The 19,011-nt window shown below is 42.3% G+C and overlaps 1 protein-coding gene across 3 annotated transcripts in view; it reads right to left on the reverse strand.

Annotated features, from left to right (window-relative positions):
* ELP4 (elongator acetyltransferase complex subunit 4) overlaps nt 1-19,011 on the reverse strand; it is a 242,131-nt gene that overhangs the window by 163,968 nt on the left and 59,152 nt on the right. For all 3 annotated transcript variants that reach the window (XM_044270248.1, XM_044270250.1, XM_044270249.1), the window contains exon 5: nt 7,569-7,696. In XM_044270248.1, the coding sequence (XP_044126183.1) occupies nt 7,569-7,696 (128 nt within the window). The remainder of the gene's footprint in view (nt 1-7,568; nt 7,697-19,011) is intronic.

Here is a 19,011-nt window from a genome sequence, read left to right on the forward strand (position 1 = left end):
TCTGAAAGGAGAAGATGAGGAAAGAGAAAAGAGAACATCTACATCAAAGAGACGTCACTGGATGTAAAAGGTATGGGGCTGTATTACCCTGGATGTAGGGGTGGATGGAGGGGTTAGTAGTACAGTATTATCTGCACATAGTAAAAGAAAAAAAAAAAAAGGTAATCTAAAAAATACTATATATTTGTGTCAGAAGTTGTGCTTTTTTTATTTTTAGAATAATGATACAGCCATTTTATTTGATACTTTTGTGCTGATTCTTTTTTTTCTCTCTATATATTAAAAGGGACATTATAGTCACCAGAACCACAACAGCTAAACGTAGTAGTTCTGGTGTCTATAGCGCGTCTCTGCAAGCTTTCTAATGTAAACACTGACTTTTCAGAAAAAAAGGCAGTATTTACATTACTGCCAAGGAACACCTCTAGTGACCTCTCATCACTATTAAAGTTTACTACTCTACGAGGTGTGTGGATTTTTTTTTTGTGTTGTGGAGGGCGTGATTGCCTGCTAGGCTGTGGGAAGGTGGGATCCAGGGGGCCCAAGAAAATTCTTGCCCAGGGTCCAATCAATATTAAAGATGGCCCTGTTGACAGATACTGTAGTTCACTCAGATAGGCACAAGTAAGATGGCGTCTGGTTTGTTACTCCCGAGTCCCACCTCAGGCTCTCTCTGCAGGGTAATTTGCCCCCCCTACCTGTTTGCAATTAAATATGCTCATTGCCCTACCAAAGCAGCAAACGTGAGGTCATTCAGCTTATTCTTCTGGCGTACCCCTTTGTCACAGACCAGGGCTGTGTTCCAAACAAGGAGAAACGAGTCACTTGATGATAATGGGACAAGCGAATGCTACTGAGATGACTTGCCCGCATAGGGAATCGTAGTTTCTCGGCAGCAGATCCCTCTTTACACAGGAAGAGCTGCTGCCCAGAGACAATGATTTTGGTGACTACATCAACGACGCGGTCACCCGATGAATGAGCACTTGGTCGTTCATTTGGTAATCGGTGGCACCTTGAACACAGGCCAACTATTGTGAATGCTCCAGATAATTGTCCCTTATAAATGGTACTTAATGGGGATGGCCATCTTTTGGAGGGGGTTTGGCAAACCCAACTCTAGGCCAGAGCTGCAAAAAGGTCCCAGATCCTTTGGTCCTTGTCCTCAGCTACCTTGCTTGAGTCCCCCTGTCAACATCCACTTTGACACTACTGCAGCCAATCACTGGCCGCAGTGGTCACCTGCTACCCTAGCGTCAAGCCACATGGTCACGTGATGCAAGGAGAGAAGATCACCGCTGAGGCTAGTGATTGGCTGCAGCAGTGTCAGTGAATGCTCACAGTGTGGGGAACCCAACCGAGGATGGGGAGCAAAAAAAGGCCAGAACCCAGGGGTGGGGAGCAGGTAAGTATGCTTCACTTTGCAGGTCTGGCCAGGAGGGGGTTTGCCAACCCCTTTAAGACGCTAATAATACCATGTACTGATGTTAGATATAATGATCAGACAGAAAACTAGGTAAAGAGCTCCCATGTGGAAAAAGGAGATACTTAACGCAATGCAGAATCCCTGCAATCACATACTTTTCTCTTAGGACTGGATGCATCTAAAAAAAAAAAACAAAAAAAAAACAACAATATGGTGCTGGGGTTTTAAAGGGACTGTCCAGTCAGTTATTTAAAAAGTTAGAATCGCTTACAAAAATTTTTAACTACGCAACGATCCCGTTCCATCCAAAGCTTCCTAGGAATGGGAGCGGCGGGGGATCAAGGTTTTCAGCCTCCAGATGCCGGCAAAAAATGTTTCCATTTCTTGACTGCAAGTAGAGCTCTTAAGGATAGTGAGTAACTGAAAGGCACAGTATACTAGAAAGCTGTAAAACCATCTGTAAAAGGCAAAAGCATATAAAGCAATAGTAATAAGCAGCCCCAACCAAAGCTGATCGTAAAATAAGGGTTATTTAAAGGGCCTTTCCGTTAACACTAAACACACGCGTAAAGAGGGAAAGTACATTCCAGAGTCGTCCCGCTTTGTCCGGTTGGTAAAATGTGTATTTAACCATTTCCTAGTTATATCTTTTTACGAGAAAGCCTCTTGGAGTGACAATGTGGCCATCGTTACTACCCCTACCGAGGTTGTCCCCACAAACCCAGAATAAAAGCCTAATAAGAGTTTTTAGCAACTTCTGCAACTTATATTGGGTAAGAACAGCAGGTCTGATTGCTACAGCACACAGTAACAGTTATAACGGAAATACAAGTGACAAATGTATTCAGATGGTGGACAGTTAGCAGCTCATGTATGGCGCTTCTGCCGCTGTGCCCCCCAATGGCTCTCACCTTCTCAATATCACTTTATGAATGCCAGCTCACTCCCCTGATGCCAGGCGGCACTCAGCTATATTCTGACAGCATAATGGCAACCAGCGCTATCACAATATAGCACATTACTGTAATATAGGGACGGATGGGAGGCATCAGGAGATACGCGTCGTCACAAAAATATAGTTGTGAGTGATGAGACCTAAGTGAGTGGTGTACTGTGTGCACAGCCAGCGATGGGTTCAAAAAAATCATATATATATATATATATATATATAACTATATGTGTGTACGTATATCTATCCATAAATATATACAGTGTGTACACAGCACAGTATACACTATAATCATGTATAATAATATCTACATCTAGTTATTTCTCTCACTGTCTGTCTCTTGATCGATTGCTTCTATCTACGGAATCTCATATCTATCCATCCAATATCTATCTATCTATCCAATATCTATCTATCTATCTATCTATCCATCCAATATCTATCTATCTATCTATCTATCCATCCAATATCTATCTATCTATCTATAAGGCACATTATGCACTTTAAGGGAATTGTACATTTAGATATATATTTATATGGATCACGTGGACACTGAATTGGATATACAGGGAGTGCAGAATTATTAGGCAAGTTGTATTTTTGAGGATTAATTTTATTATTGAACAACAACCATGTTCTCAATGAACCCAAAAAACTCATTAATATCAAAGCTGAATATTTTTGGAAGTAGTTTTTAGTTTGTTTTTAGTTTTAGCTATTTTAGGGGGATATCTCTGTGTGCAGGTGACTATTACTGTACATAATTATTAGGCAAAAAACAAATATATACCCATTTCAATTATTTATTTTTACCAGTGAAACCAATATAACATCTCAACATTCACAAATATACATTTCTGACATTCAAAAACAAATCATCCTCTTTGTGCATGTTGTCTTACTCCAAGCTGTATAGGCTCGAAAGCCTACTACCAATTAAGCATATTAGGTGATGTGCATCTCTGTAATGAGAAGGGGTGTGGTCTAATGACATTAACACCCTATATCAGGTGTGCATAATTATTAGGCAACTTCCTTTCCTTTGGCAAAATGGGTCAAAAGAAGGACTTGACAGGCTCAGAAAAGTCAAAAATAGTGAGATATCTTGCAGAGGGATGCAGCACTCTTAAAATTGCAAAGCTTCTGAAGCGTGATCATCGAACAATCAAGCGTTTCATTCAAAATAGTCAACAGGGTCGCAAGAAGCGTGTGGAAAAACCAAGGCGCAAAATAACTGCCCATGAACTGAGAAAAGTCAAGCGTGCAGCTGCCAAGATGCCACTTGCCACCAGTTTGGCCATATTTCAGAGCTGCAACATCACTGGAGTGCCCAAAAGCACAAGGTGTGCAATACTCAGAGACATGGCCAAGGTAAGAAAGGCTGAAAGACGACCACCACTGAACAAGACACACAAGCTGAAACGTCAAGACTGGGCCAAGAAATATCTCAAGACTGATTTTCTAAGGTTTTATGGACTGATGAAATGAGAGTGAGTCTTGATGGGCCAGATGGATGGGCCCGTGGCTGGATTGGTAAAGGGCAGAGAGCTCCAGTCCGACTCAGACGCCAGCAAGGTGGAGGTGGAGTACTGGTTTGGGCTGGTATCATCAAAGATGAGCTTGTGGGGCCTTTTTGGGTTGAGGATGGAGTCAAGCTCAACTCCCAGTCCTACTGCCAGTTTCTGGAAGACACCTTCTTCAAGCAGTGGTACAGGAAGAAGTCTGCAAGGTAAGAAAAACATGATTTTCATGCAGGACAATGCTCCATCACACGCGTCCAAGTACTCCACAACGTGGCTGGCAAGAAAGGGTATAAAAGAAGAAAATCTAATGACATGGCCTCCTTGTTCACCTGATCTGAACCCCATTGAGAACCTGTGGTCCATCATCAAATGTGAGATTTACAAGGAGGGAAAACAGTCCACCTCTCTGAACAGTGTCTGGGAGGCTGTGGTTGCTGCTGCACGCAATGTTGATGGTGAACAGATCAAAACACTGACAGAATCCATGGATGGCAGGCTTTTGAGTGTCCTTGCAAAGAAAGGTGGCTATATTGGTCACTGATTTGTTTTTGTTTTGTTTTTGAATGTCAGAAATGTATATTTGTGAATGTTGAGATGTTATATTGGTTTCACTGGTAAAAATAAATAATTGAAATGGGTATATATTTGTTTTTTGTTAAGTTGCCTAATAATTATGTACAGTAATAGTCACCTGCACACACAGATATCCCCCTAAAATAGCTAAAACTAAAAACAAACTAAAAACTACTTCCAAAAATATTCAGCTTTGATATTAATGAGTTTTTTGGGTTCATTGAGAACATGGTTGTTGTTCAATAATAAAATTAATCCTCAAAAATACAACTTGCCTAATAATTCTGCACTCCCTGTAAATGGACTTTTGCACGATATTCTAATTTTTCGAGTTTCACCTGTGTGTATATATATATATATATATATATATATGTATATATATAACAACCTTTCCGCTAAAATAAAAAACTAGGAGCATTTTCCAGCCATAAACGGCAAAACAAATGATCGGATAGAGCGAGTTGATGAGGAGGTTTCTGGGATATTTACGGAAGGTTTATCTGTAAGTGCAGTTAACAGGCGTAATGTTATTTACTGTAAAAATAAAACCCTTAAAATCCTTCTCCGTCTCCCCAAGGTGTACAGATTGCTTTATTTGCTGACCAGAAAAGGTCTAACAGAAAGGATGATCCGGATCGCTGCGACCTTTGTCCATGTCCTGCGCCGCCTCTAGTGCTGCCAAACAGCTCTTTCCAAGCTGTTTGCATTAAGGAGAAAAGACAAATACTTAGCACTAACCTTGTTTGCTTTCGCTGCCAGGAAAAGCTCATGAAATTGCCCCGCACCTCCAAACACACACATACGTAAAGGCCATACGTATGCATGTCCGCTCCGCTCTGGCTTTACAACAATAATTATGTTTTTTTTTTTTTTTTTACATTCATCTACTTTTTTGGTAAGTGCAAAGCTCTATATTCCTTCTATGTCAATATCTGCTTTTCCAACAGTTCTAACCTTGATTGCATACAATTCAAATCCTATACGGTATACATACATGCACTATACATTTTCTACCTGCAGTTAATGTAATAATGAAGAAGATGGGAGCTGAGCTGCAGTAACCGAGCACGGCCACTACACAGAAGATGGAGCTGTGCTTCCATCTGTCACATACTTACCTGTCTGTCCTTATGTGGTCAGTCCGGCAGGACTATGGCGGCAGCATCGTTCCTGCTGGTCAGGACACTGGATCATTCAGGCTTGGTGCCGGTGTCACATGCTTCCTGAGGGCAGAATGTTTAAACAGACAGCTGCTGGCCACAGTTGCCTGTGATTGGTATTCCTGCCTCATTACCTAGTTTTTGTACTCTGGATCGCTGACCTTTTGCCTGTTTCTTTCACATTACCCTTGGTATTTGACTTTGCTTGTTATTTGACCTTTGCTTGATACTACTCTGCTAGTTCGTGACCTTGCCTTTGCCTGTTAAATTTGTCTGACATTATCTCCTGGTTTCACTCTGCTGTGTATTTGACTTAGCTTTTGCTTTCTGATCCGGTCCTGGTTTTGCCTGTCTGATTTTGACCTCTTTCTGTCTGACTACTCTTTTACTGTACTAGGTTTCGACCCCTGCACTTAGTCAAGTCAGGGATCGTCGCCACGATGTGAGCCGCCATTTTGGGCGGATCGTACAAGTAGGTAGGGACAGTGATGCGGGTTGAGTACAGGGCTGCACAGTTCCCTACCCTTTCATGACACCGTCTCTGATTCACAAATACCCCAGCTAAGGAATAGTGAATTAATTGATAAAGTCGCTCGTTCAGGACACTCATCTACTACCACAGCATCTCCAAAGATCGTGTAGAGGAGTGTTCCTCAATGTTTCTAAGCCAACTGCGCTCTACTCCACTGATAAATGACATCAAAGACCCCACTAAGGCTGGTGTTGTACCCCAAATAACCATAATATTGATGACCAATCCTAAAGCTAGGACATCAATATCTAGAACCCAACCAAATCCTTTAAATATCTTTGCCTCTGTTCACGTTGGAGGCTTCAATAGGAGCTTCCTTCTCAGATTTCGTCACATTTGCTGGAAAAAAATGGTGCAGAATGCAGCATTATTTTTTTTAAAGGCAATGGTGTCCATCGAGCACCATTGGGGTCTTCCATGTGACAGATTCAGCATGACTGTCATGTTCTGTTCTTATGATGGAATAGAAAAATGGTAAATGTGAACCTAGTCTTTGATGTTTATTTTTTGCATAAATGTCTGATGGATGTGGGTCCTGTCTTTGGCATGGTGACCATGCATGTAGAAAGTGCTTTCATTCACTTCTGTGAGAATCACATCAACAGCTGAGCATACATGTGGGACCACCTCTCTATTCATTCTCTACCTGGTTGAGGTGGTTGCCTTCCCAGACAGGACTAAGTTTAGGAGACCCCCGTTCTGGAGACAGGTGGGGTGGCATCCCCATCATCAGACATTCATGACATATCCTGTGGCTATACCATACATTTTCTAAAATATTAATACTTTGGTTTAGAGAACTCATTTTCAAATACCCCAGTTAGGGAATTGTGAATTAATTGATGAAGTTGCTCATTCAGGACACTCATCTACTACCACAGCAGCTCCAAAGATCATCTAGAGGAGTGTTCCTCAATGTTTCTAAGCCAACTGCTCTCTACTCCACTAATAAATGACATTAAAGACCCCCTAAGGCTATGATTAGACAATGTGCTGCATATTAAAAGCATATTACAAGCATGGTGCAAGCCCCCCTAGAGACATGACGTGTACCCCCTGGGGTCCACATAGCACTGGTTGAGAACCTAGGGTCCAGAGGTCCCAGTGCATCCTTGTATTACACAGACAGAAACCGTGTAATGTTTAATTTGCCTTATGGTGGCACAGTAGGTAAACCGAACACTTGGCTGCCAGTTTCTCCCATAGTTTACAGCTGATCGGTGTGGGTTCCACCAGCGGGACACCCTGTGATCAGTTTATAGTCTGGTCAACAGAGGTTGTCTAAACTGGACATCCATTTTAAGCTACACTGCAGACAGAAAAGCAAATACATAATCTAGAAAATAGATGTCTCAGTTTATAAGTCACAATTTTATAATACACATACATGATGAAAAAAACTTACCCGTACGTTCCATCCAGAGGTATAGTACTGGGAAGGTAGTAGCTGTGTGTCTTGGCAGATAGCAGCAGATCTGGAGATATACTTTTAGATATATCGTAATAATGGCCAAATCTTGATGAGGATACAGACTGTGGGTGAGATTAAAACAACAGAAAAGACATTAGGTTCAGCTCCTTCTCATCTCAATGTCCAGTTATATGTTATAAAAATGTAAGACTTTTAGTTGGATGCATTGGACAAATAGGAAGACATCATGGCTCTAGTAACTGTTGGCCACGGCCTAAAACTGTCCTTCAAAAATATCCAAATGCCTACGTATTAAAACCAATCAGATTGTTTGACATGGGCAACAATTCAAGTTTTTGTTTGCACTAGTTAGTCCATAGCTGACCATCAGTTACTTGCAGGATGATTCTGCTGATCTTGATAGGATCCAGCAAAGCTCTACTGCACGGTTGTACGTGGGTGAGAAGCACAGAACACGTCTACCAATATTGACTTGGATTACCCCCAAGCCAAATGGTTACTGGCTTCTACCCAAGTTTTGTTTAGAACTGATAAAGACCTTTGAGGGATGACCCAACTGTCCTCCACATCTTCCAGTGTTGGACATCAAGCTAAGACATGTTAGGCTTTAAAGAGCACCTTGGAGCAGACATTTATAACTATGAAACCGGCCGACCTATTAGGCTACTTTCACACTAGCGTTTTTGCTGGATCCGGCAGGGTTCATCAAAAACGCTTCCATTACTGATAATAATTTATAAGTATAGCACTTGCAATTATTATGCAATTCTGTACTTTATTTGGTTTGCAGTGAGCTGTTGCATTGCATGTTTTGTTTTACAGTGTTGTTCTCAACCATAGCAACGTGCTCCTGCGCTTTGGGAAGTGCTGACTGACCGCCTTTTTCTTTGCATTACTGATAATACAACAATCTGCATCCATTATGAACGGATCCGGTTGTATTATCTTTAACAAACCAAAGACGGATCAGTCATGAACTCCATTGAAAGTCAATTGGAACAGATCCGTTATCTATTGTGTCAGAGAAAACGGATCTGTCCCCATTGACTTACATTATGTCCTAGGACAGATCCGTTTGGCTCCGCATCCCAGGACAGAAAGCAAACTGCAGCATTCCGCGGTTTGCTCTCCGGTATGAGAACGGAACGGAATGAATTTTTGAGCGCACCGTTCTGTTCAGTTACGTTTTCTCCTCATTGACAATGAATGGGGACAAGACGGAAGTGTTTTTTTTCCGGTATTGAGACCCTATGACGGATCTCAATACCGCAAAATAGAAACGCTAGTGTGAAAGTAGCCTTAGGCCTCACGCACACGACAGTATTTTTTCACGGTCCGCAAAACGGGGTTCCGTTGTTCCGTGATCCGTGTCCGTTTTTGTTTCCGTGTGTCTTCCTTGATTTTTGGAGGATCACCAGACATGAAGGAAATAGAAAAAAAATCTAAGTAAAGTTTGCCTTGCAAATGATATAAAAAAAAAAAAAACAGACACGGATCACGGACGCGGATGACAATCTTGTGTGCCTCCGTGTTTTTTCACGGACCCATTGACTTGAATGGGTCCGCGAACCGTTTTCCGTGAAAAAATAGGACAGGTCATATTTTTTTCACGGACTGGAAACATGGATCACGGACGCGGATGACAAATGGTGCATTTTCTATCATTTGAAAGTCAATGGGTCCGCAGAAAACGGACACGGAACACAACAACGGTCGTGTGCATGAGGCCTAACATGTGCGCTTGGCAGCTGAAGGCATCTGTTCGCACGTGCCCACATTGCTGAGAAAATGTATGTTTTAATACATGCAAATGAGCCTCTAGGAGCAACGGGGGCGTTACCATTACACCTACCTCCTGCTCTCTCTGCATCTGCCGCATCCTCTCCACTTTGATTGAGAGGACCAGGCAGTATAAGCGCTTACACTGTCAATCAAAGTGCAGAGGGTGTCGGAGTTGAAGAGAGAGCAGGGCCTCTAGGTGTAACGACAACACCCCCGTTGCTCCTAGAGGCTCATTTGCATATAATAAAACTTAATTTTTCCCAGCAATGCAGGCACATATGAAAACGGGACCAATGCAGATGCCTTCAGCTGCCAAGCGCACATGTAACAGGTCAGCCAGTGTCATAGGTACAAATCTGCTGACAGATGCCCTGTAACCTCTCAGACCCTTCGTTTTGCCTGGATATAAGTAGTGTCTAAGTAGTCTCAAGTCATACAGTTGTCGTTCACCCTTCCTCTGCTGAAATAAGTGCCCTTCCATACAGCAAAAAATAAAAATAAAAATCTATATTCTGACATATACCGGCCTTAAGTCCTCGATTAGGTGACAGGAGCTTTCCTGACATATGACATATTACATGTGGCAAGAAGACAATTTGAGAAAGCACCCTAAGGCTACTTTCACACTTGCGTTCCGAGCGGATCCGTCTGGTATCTGCACAGACGGATCCGCTCCTATAATGCAAACAATGGTATCTGTTCAGAACGGATCCGTCTGCATTATATTTCAGAAAAAAGTTTAAGTCTAATTGTTAGTCAGACGGATCCGTCCTGACTTTACATTGAAAGACAATGGGGGACGGATCCGTTTGAAATTGCACCATATTGTGTCAACGTCAAACGGATCCGTCGCCATTGACATTGTAAGTCTGGACGGATCCGCTTGGCTCCGCACGGCCAGGCGGACACGAAAACGCTGCAAGCAGCGTTCAGGTGTCCGCCTGCTGAGCGGAACGGAGGCCAAATGGTGCCAGACTGATGCATTCTGAGCGGATCCGCATCCACTCAGAATGCATTGGGGCCGTACGGATCTGTTCGGGGACGCTTGTGAGAGCCTTCAAACGGAACTTACAAGCGGAACCCCGAATGCAAGTGTGAAATTAGCCTAACATGTATGGAACTTATCTCCTACTTGGTTTTCTCTTCTTATTCTTCTGCATCTCTGAAATGTTTTGACTCTTTTTTTCATGGTGACAACTTTACCAGGACTGACGGGCATCCTACCGTCACTGTGCAGCTTTAACCCCAAGAGAATATTTTGTCTTCACATTAACCCCATTAGAAAACAATTTCTCCAATTTCTTAGCATCACAACGTCTAGATCCTACGGAAGTCATTATATTCTCCGGTTCAGATGCTTTAGCAAAAAATGTATGCAGTAGTGTTATATTATTTATAAAAAAATACTGTAGGTGTTTGCCCGAACCCATAGATTATTTGCTCATTTGTCTCCTTTCGTGGTCTTCAGCATGGTCAACAGAGGACAATTTTAGGTAATTTTTGGGACGAAAACTCACATTAACACATTTTTCCATGACTTGTCTGAATCAAGTAACATTAAGGCTACATGCACACAACCCTATGTGTTTTGCGGTCCGCAAATTGCGGATCCGCAAAAAAAACGGATGACGTTCCTTATGGCTTTCTTTTTTATTTTGCGGATCCATTGTAATAATGCCTATCCCTGTCCGCAAACTAGAAAAAAAATAGGGCATACACAATTTTTTTTTGCGGAGCAACGGAACGGACATACTGATGCGGACAGCACACAGTTTTTTGCGGACCCATTGAAATTAATGGGTCCGCATCCTATCCGCAAAAAAAACGGAACGGACACAGAAACAAAATACGGTTGTGTGCATGAGGCCTAAGGGAGCATTCACACGACCGTGTTGGCTTTGCGGTCTGCAAATCACGGATCCGTGTGTTCCGTATGTCTTCAGTTATCCTTCCGTTCCCATTCCGTAAGTCCGTATAATACGGACGTGGTGCTTCCGTGTGTCATCCGTTTTTCACGGTCCGCAAAACAACTTAAATGGGGTTTCCTAGAATGTTTTCAGTCCAGGGGTCCGCAAAAAACGGATGACATACAGATGCATTTCCGTGTGCTATCCGTTTTTTACGGACCCATTGACTGTCTATGGGGCCACGGACCGCAATTTGCGGCCAAGTATAGGACATGTTCTAAAATAAAAGGAACGGACACAGGGAACAGACAGCACACGGATGACAATGAAAGGCATTCCGCAATTTTTGCGGACCCATAGAAATGAATGGGTCCGTGCACTGTCCGCAAAAATTGCGGAACAGACGCGGAAGAGAAACATGGTCGTGTAAATGCTCCCTTATTTTATTTAATTTTTTTTAACACCAGTGGAGACGTAATGAGCAATGTCGTTTTATGAAAATGAACAAAACAATAAAAGGCCATAAAAACAGCAAAGTTTGGTAAAAATCCAAAAATGTTTCATTCTTCTCAATTTTGCGAGAACACGTCGAGTTTCAAAGTAAGACGTCTCTATAACGCTACTTAACAAACCTAAAACCAATTTAAAAAGGGTCTGTTTCTGGTCTATAATCTATCTTTTATCCGGATTAGTGATCCGAATGTTTTCACTATATAGTCTGGAGGAGCTCATCTTTTTATTGTGAAGCTCTGGCACCTCTTTATGTTGAAGAAACATAGGCCCTGACTGAGTGAACTTTCATCTGATGTCTTTATTGACCAGAACTCCGGGGTTGCTTATTTTAGATGCTAATCCCCCAGCAAAGCTCAAGAGAAGTTAGTGAAGACACTGACAAAAAAAAAAAAAAAGTCGAAACAAGTATTTTTTTCCCCCTACTTGTGGATCCTCTTTGGGAATCCTGGGGCACATAGCTGAGTTTAATCCATGCTGCTCGAAGGATTAAGGTAGGTGATAACCTCTTTTGATTGAAGAGAAAAACCATAGTGCTTACAAACTGGGTGGAGATGGATTTAGCCAGAATGTAACACCATGCAATAAAAGACTGGTCTATGTCAGAAGCCTCTGAATAGCTCTTCAATATACTCAATTCCCAGGCCTAGCAGGGAAGCTTGCAAAGACCTACCTGACTCAAATAAGCATGAATAATCTGTCTTAGCAGAATCATAGTGCAAAAGGAGAAAGACATGGAGTCTGTGCGACTTACCCGGGTCAGCTCTGTCCCTTTACATTCCTGCGAGCCAATCTGCAGAAAGGCATCAAATTGGCAGCGGCACAAAATACCTTTCAAAATAACAGCTGCTGGGTTTCAATCCAGATTTAGTCAGGGGTTATCTTTTACTGCTCAAAGCCCTTTTTTTTTTTTTGGCCATCAGATAAGATTTATCATATCCGAGTGGGATTCAAAGACCTACGTGGTGAAACTTTGGCAGAAAAGAAGTTTAGAGCATGTTAAACCCCATGCTGCTAAGACCGTCTGGAAACATATTGGAAAATGGCTTAATCATTTTCCCGTTGGTATGAGAATTACTCATCAGTTACAAGCAACGGAGGCGGCCATTTTGAACAAAGATTAGAAGTCTTGGAAATAATCATGAGATTTTTATTTTTTTTGGTTGAGTTTTAGATTTATTTAATTTAGATTTTAGATTCTAGTTATTTGGTAGAATTCCTTTGCAATGAACTATGGTCTAAAGGGCCTTGATACCTCTCAAAAAATAATATTCAAGCTCCCGTCTGAGCAGAAGCAAAAAGTCTGCTGTATGGTCAGCGTGCATACATTATTCAATGGCCATAGAAGTCAGAAGGAAATAAACAATATTTTCCTCAGTGCGCTGGTATCTGACCAACCCCTGTCCTTAAAGGGGTTGTCCCACAAAAAATATCCTTCCGTTTTCAAACCAACACCTGACTTTGAATACTTTTGTAATTGCATGTAATGAAAAATTTTGTATAGCCACTCAGTTATTCAATAAAATGTGTCTGCATAGCGCCACCTGCTGTTTGTTGTTTTCTTATTTCTTTGACCTGCTCACTGAGGTGGCCGCACATGCTCAGTTTCATCCTTTAACTGCCTCCAGAGCCGTGATAGGGAGCGCATGGACACGCCCCCTGAGCGGCAGCAGAAAAGACACTCCCCTTGATCTTCTAGCTCGATATAAATCTAGCAAAGCAGTGATCTTTCTGGATCCATGTGAGATACAGGGCTGGTTCTAGCTTTGCTAGAAAGAGGTTGTCATGTACTATATGATATCTGGTTTTCATTTTTTACATCAATCATGGGATAACCCCTTTATGCTCCATTAGGGCATGTGGCCATCTTAAGACCAACCCCCGAAGAGCAGAGAGCATCTAAAAAGTAGAAGCAGTTTGTTCTAGTTGCACACTATTATCAGAGATCCTAGGACATAGACTACATGTCCTTAATTCTGTATATTTATCTGACTATTACTCCAATGCATTGCACTGAATCTATATTTTATTTAATAAAATATGGTTTGTGATGAGAATGCTCGTTTGAAATGTATTTGCTAGAGGTCTCACTGTGTTGCAGAAAGGAAGGGGGAGAGAATGTTGACAACCAGGATGTGTTCAGTTATCCAAGAACCAATGGCATTACTAGTGTACCCAATATTTCAAAATCATGCAACAAAAGTAATGAAGTGAGATTAAGGCATGGCAAGAGAAATGGTTGATGTTGATATGGACTGAGTTACTAAACATATCCTCAGAATACTGAACAGTTACCAAAAAATTCAAAAAGATCTATTAAGCCAAGAGCACACCAACACCACATGTAGACCCCTATACCAACTGTAAAGGCTTTGATTCTTAACATGGTGTTAGAAAGCAAACCTTAACTGGGCCACTGGTGGCATGTGGAGCTGTCAAGTATCTACCCGTCCTGGCTCCTGCAGAGAGTCTGGCCTCTATAATGAGGCACCACTGTTGTCACTCTATTACTGGGGCAACCTGCCCAGCTGACAGTTGGGCAGATCAGCCTATCAGAGATGTCAGGCCGATAAGGTTTGGCATCGGTGTCACGTGCTTCCTGTTGGCGGGGTATTTAAACAGGGAACTACTGACCACAGTTGCCTGTGATTGGTCTTCCTGCATCACAAGCTTTATTGCATGCTCTGTGGATTCCAGATCTCTGAACTACTGTCTGTGACTGTCTCTGACCTCACCTCCTGGTTTTGAGCCTACATGTTGTCTCTGCTTTGGTTCTGTGGTGTGACCCTCAGGTTTTGACCCAGTGTGTCTGACTACCCCCTTACCCAGATTAGGTACTCTGTACTTAGGCTAGGGACCATTGCCCAGTTGGGGGCCGGTATTTAGTGTGGACAGTCTAAGTAAATACGGACAGTGGTCTGGGTGAAGTATAGGGCTGCACTGTTCCCTACCTAACATGACAGCTGCTTTGCTAGATTAACATTAGTTTAAAACTTAAAAGGGGTAAACCTAAATGAAGCCTCACTCATGGTCATCTGTTACAACCAGAAAAGCTTCCCCTTGCCATGGTATTACCTGACAGCTATGAAAATGTGTTTCAGAGAAGGAGACACTTTTAGCATTGCCTGATGGGACAACCTGGGCCCACCAGGGGAGAACTGGTGATCCATGGGTGTACGTCACAGTCAACCTTACAGATACAGTGAAATTTGGTGGTAGAGCTGAGAGCCATATGCTCTCTGCCCAAACATTTGTAACCGTAGGATTTTTAATTGAAATTATTTTGTTTCACTTGTACATAAGATTTTTTTTTTCTGGATTATTATGCTCGTGCAAAATAATCCGATGTAGTCAGTAATGCACCCCACTTTTTTTTTGTATTCTCAAATAAAAAGTAAGTAAAATAAATTAAAATAATAAAATGCAAATTAATAAATATAAAAAAATAAAAATGAATAAAAGTCAAAGACATAAAAAGGAAAAGATCATATTTATCACTTTATAAAAAAAACTTAAGAAATACGATTAGTTTATTAAAAGAGGAAATATATATGAAGACTGACTGCGCACAAACTGGCTGAATTAATAAGCATTCCCAAGATGGCTGCCTAAAATCCCTGATGTAAAAATGTTCTGGGGCCCGTGGGTAACAAAATGCTATGTTAAATTAAGTCATTCTTGCTAGAAGAGACAAGGACTTTCACTTCTGCATCTGCATAACAAGACACTTAGTAGGTGTCTAAACATGAGAAAAATCACCCCATAACCAAAAAGGGGGGTGTTTCATGTCATTCTTTTTTTCCCTCGCTGCCTCGTGTCGATGGCTTTCACCTTAATAAAATGAGATTACGTGAGGCGCCTAAAGGCTGTTTGAGTTGGCACGTCACCACGCGTAATACAAACTCTTCCCACGTCTGTACAAATCCACCGATAACCAAAACAACGCCAAACCCTGTCCTGATCCGCCCCATTTCTGGGTTAATCTTCTTCGTCTGCGGTTCGAAGCACCAAATAAAAAAAACATTTCAGTTCAGAGAGAAAAGAACTGGAAGAGGGAAAAAAAGAAAAAGAAAAAGCCAGCGGTGAAGGCTTTGGTGGGACGCCAAGGTGTCCTGAAGTGAAGCACAGACACATTGTCAACTGGAAAGCAATTGTCCAACGAGGCAGCGTGATGTGAAGATCGGGACAGGTAGGAAGGTATCGTAGAAGAAGACGAGCCCACCAGCTCTGTCTGCAGCATCCATGTCTCCGCACGGTTAGATAAGTAGCAGGCTTAAGTAGCCTAAGGATATATCTAACGCGCACGACACTAACGGCAGCAGAAGAAGTGACCACTGTGCTTGCTTCTTGCAGGCTGACTTCCCAGCGATTAGCTTCTAGTGACAGTGAAGCTGATACAATCTCAAGTGCTTACTTTACTTATTACGCACTTGGTTAAGCAAGTCAACAGCGTGCTTCAATACTTTCACTAGAGGGATTTAATAAGTACTGCTCAGTCAACCTTTCAGGCTCTCAATGGAGAGCTACGTTTCAGATACGCCGAACGTAAACACTCGTGTTGGGCGACTGCGCCCTCCCCTCCTGGTCCAGATAGGGGCTGCCGTGTGCCGCAGACAGTTTTTGGAAGTGACAGGAGGAAATAAGAAGATTTTGCCGACTCCGCAGAGAAGCTTTGAATGGTGACTAACTGCCGCCAGGTTGTGAAATAGTTTTTGAGTGTTTTGCACCTTTTCTCTCCTTTGTGATAAAACTTTTCAATGTGTTTTTTAAAGTCTTAGAGGGGCCTTGACTATCAGATATACACCAGTTTTCTGGCATATATATCTGTCGCAGAGCGCGGTGCAAAATCTGCAACTTTTTCCCGCTCACACCAGGTCTAAAAAAAAAAAAAAAAAAGGGGGCGTGGTGTGGGCGGGATGTCTCGTTTATCATTTTCTATGCCTGTTTTAGTCCTAGAAAATGGTCTAAATCTACGCCAGCAAGAAAGCCGTCTTTTACATTTAGACCAGTGCTGGATGCGCCTAAGTTATGTAGAGGCCGGCACCGCTTCAAAACTTTGGTGGATCCACCGCCAGATACAGGGGTTACTAAGACTGGCTTCTAAAATGCCAGTTTTAATAAATGACCCCCTTAGTATTTTGGCATGAAAGAGGAAATTTTTAGTTATCCGAAGCCGTCCGTACACAAGACAATAATCGGTCGCATTGTGCTCGATAGATGGCATCCATGGGGTTGTTCGCAAAGGGAGACAGCGACTGGGGATTACGTTTTATTTTAAGGTGATCACGCCATTTTTTGGCACACAACGTTACTAGCAGACGAATAGTATATAATTAGAAAAAATAAAAACATAGAATGTAGCAAAAAAAATGTTAAGACTTTTTTCAAAATATAAGGCCTTATGCCCGTGACTGTATCCATGTTGTGCATCCCCCATTTTCCCGTTCTGCGTGTCCCACCTTAAATGGACAAGAATAGGACATGATCTATCTCTTTTGCGGGATGTCATAACTAACAAGATGATCAGTGGTTCATCCAAAGAAGATGTCCATGAAGGACCCGTGTTTGGTACGTGTGTCCGTTTTTTGTCCTTCACGTGTCATCCGTGCTAGGCTGAAAATTAGTTTCCAGAGAATCTCCTATCAATTTTCTGTGAAAACAAAAGACCAAACACAGGACATCACAGGCAAAAACAGGGCTTGCTTCCATGGAGTCACCACCGATGTGTGAATTCAGACATCAAAGTCAATATGTGGATAGGTGAGCGGTCTATGGACAGCACATGCCAGCGATTCACATGTGAAAGAGACCTAAGTCTATGGTACCCGTCTAAATATGCTTAAAAAAATAAAATAAATAAATAAACAAAAAAAATGAGACCTGAATTGGTCACGAAAAAATACTGCAAAAATTAAAACCACAGCCAAACAAATAAAAATCTATAGCTGTTAAACCAATACTTACTAAAAAAAAAAAACTATCAACTGTGTCTTGGACTCGAAGACCCAAAATACCAGCCCCCCTACTGATCGGCTGCCTAAAGGGGCCGTGGCACTCAAGCAAGTATCGCAGGATACTGCAGCTTTGTCCCACGCATGTGGATACCACCATAAGGCCTCATGAACACGAACGTATGTGTTTTGCTGTCCGCAAACAGAGGATCCACAAAACACTGATACCAGCGGAAAGCGGGAAGGGGCTGAGAGCTGGACCCCCTCTGATCAATACTGATGGTCTATCCAAAGCCATCCATATTGTCCCCTCTCCTGACATGTCTTTTTTAGTAACTACTTGCATCCCCCATGTAATAACCATTCTGGGGCATCTTCTCTTAGGACTCTATGTTGTACCATTTCTGTATTATTTCAGTTAGAAGTGATGAATAAATTGCTAGCGTTCGAATTGGGTGTTACCAGTTAAGGGTGTGTCCCTGCAGAGTCTGACACTGACAGCACTGATGGGACAGTGTCAGAATGTGCAGAGACACACCTCCAAATGGTAACTCCCATCTGAACCTTCATCGCAAACTGCTAGCAATTTATTCATAACTTTTGGTAGGAATAATAGAGGACATCTGGCACATCGCAGAATCATAAGAATTGTTATTACGTGAGGAATGCAAGGATTTACTAAAACAAGCATGTCAGGAGAGGGGACAGGTCCTCATTAATGGGTTGTCTGAGTTTTTGATATCGATGGCCTATAAATCACCGATATCAGATCAGTAGGGGTGCGACTCCCGACACCCCAGTCGATCAGAAGCTTGAAGAGACCACGGTGCTCTGGTGACTGCCACTGCCTCTTTGCAGCTTAGGCTACTTTCACCCTAGCGTCCGCTTGTTCGGCCCCAATGCATTCTGAATGGATGCATCAATTTGGCTGCGTTTGGTCTCCGTTGCGTTTTTTAGACGGTCACTAAAACGCAGCTTGCAGCGTTTTGGTGACCGTCTGACTATGCAGAGCCAAATGGATCCGTCTAGACTTACAATGTAAGTCAATGGGGACGGATCCGATTTTCAATGACACAATGTGGTGCAATTGAAAACGGATCCATCCCCCATTGACTTTCAATGTAAGTCAAGACGGATCCGTTTTGACTTAGACTTTTTTTTTGAATGAACAATGCAAACGGATCCGTTATTAACGGATACAAGCGGTGGCATTATTGGTGCGGATCCGTCTGTGCAGATACAAGACGGATCCGCACAAAACGCGAG

The sequence above is a fragment of the Bufo gargarizans genome, chromosome 10 (genome assembly GCF_014858855.1).
Source record: "Bufo gargarizans isolate SCDJY-AF-19 chromosome 10, ASM1485885v1, whole genome shotgun sequence".
NCBI classification, from domain to species: Eukaryota; Metazoa; Chordata; class Amphibia; order Anura; family Bufonidae; genus Bufo; species Bufo gargarizans.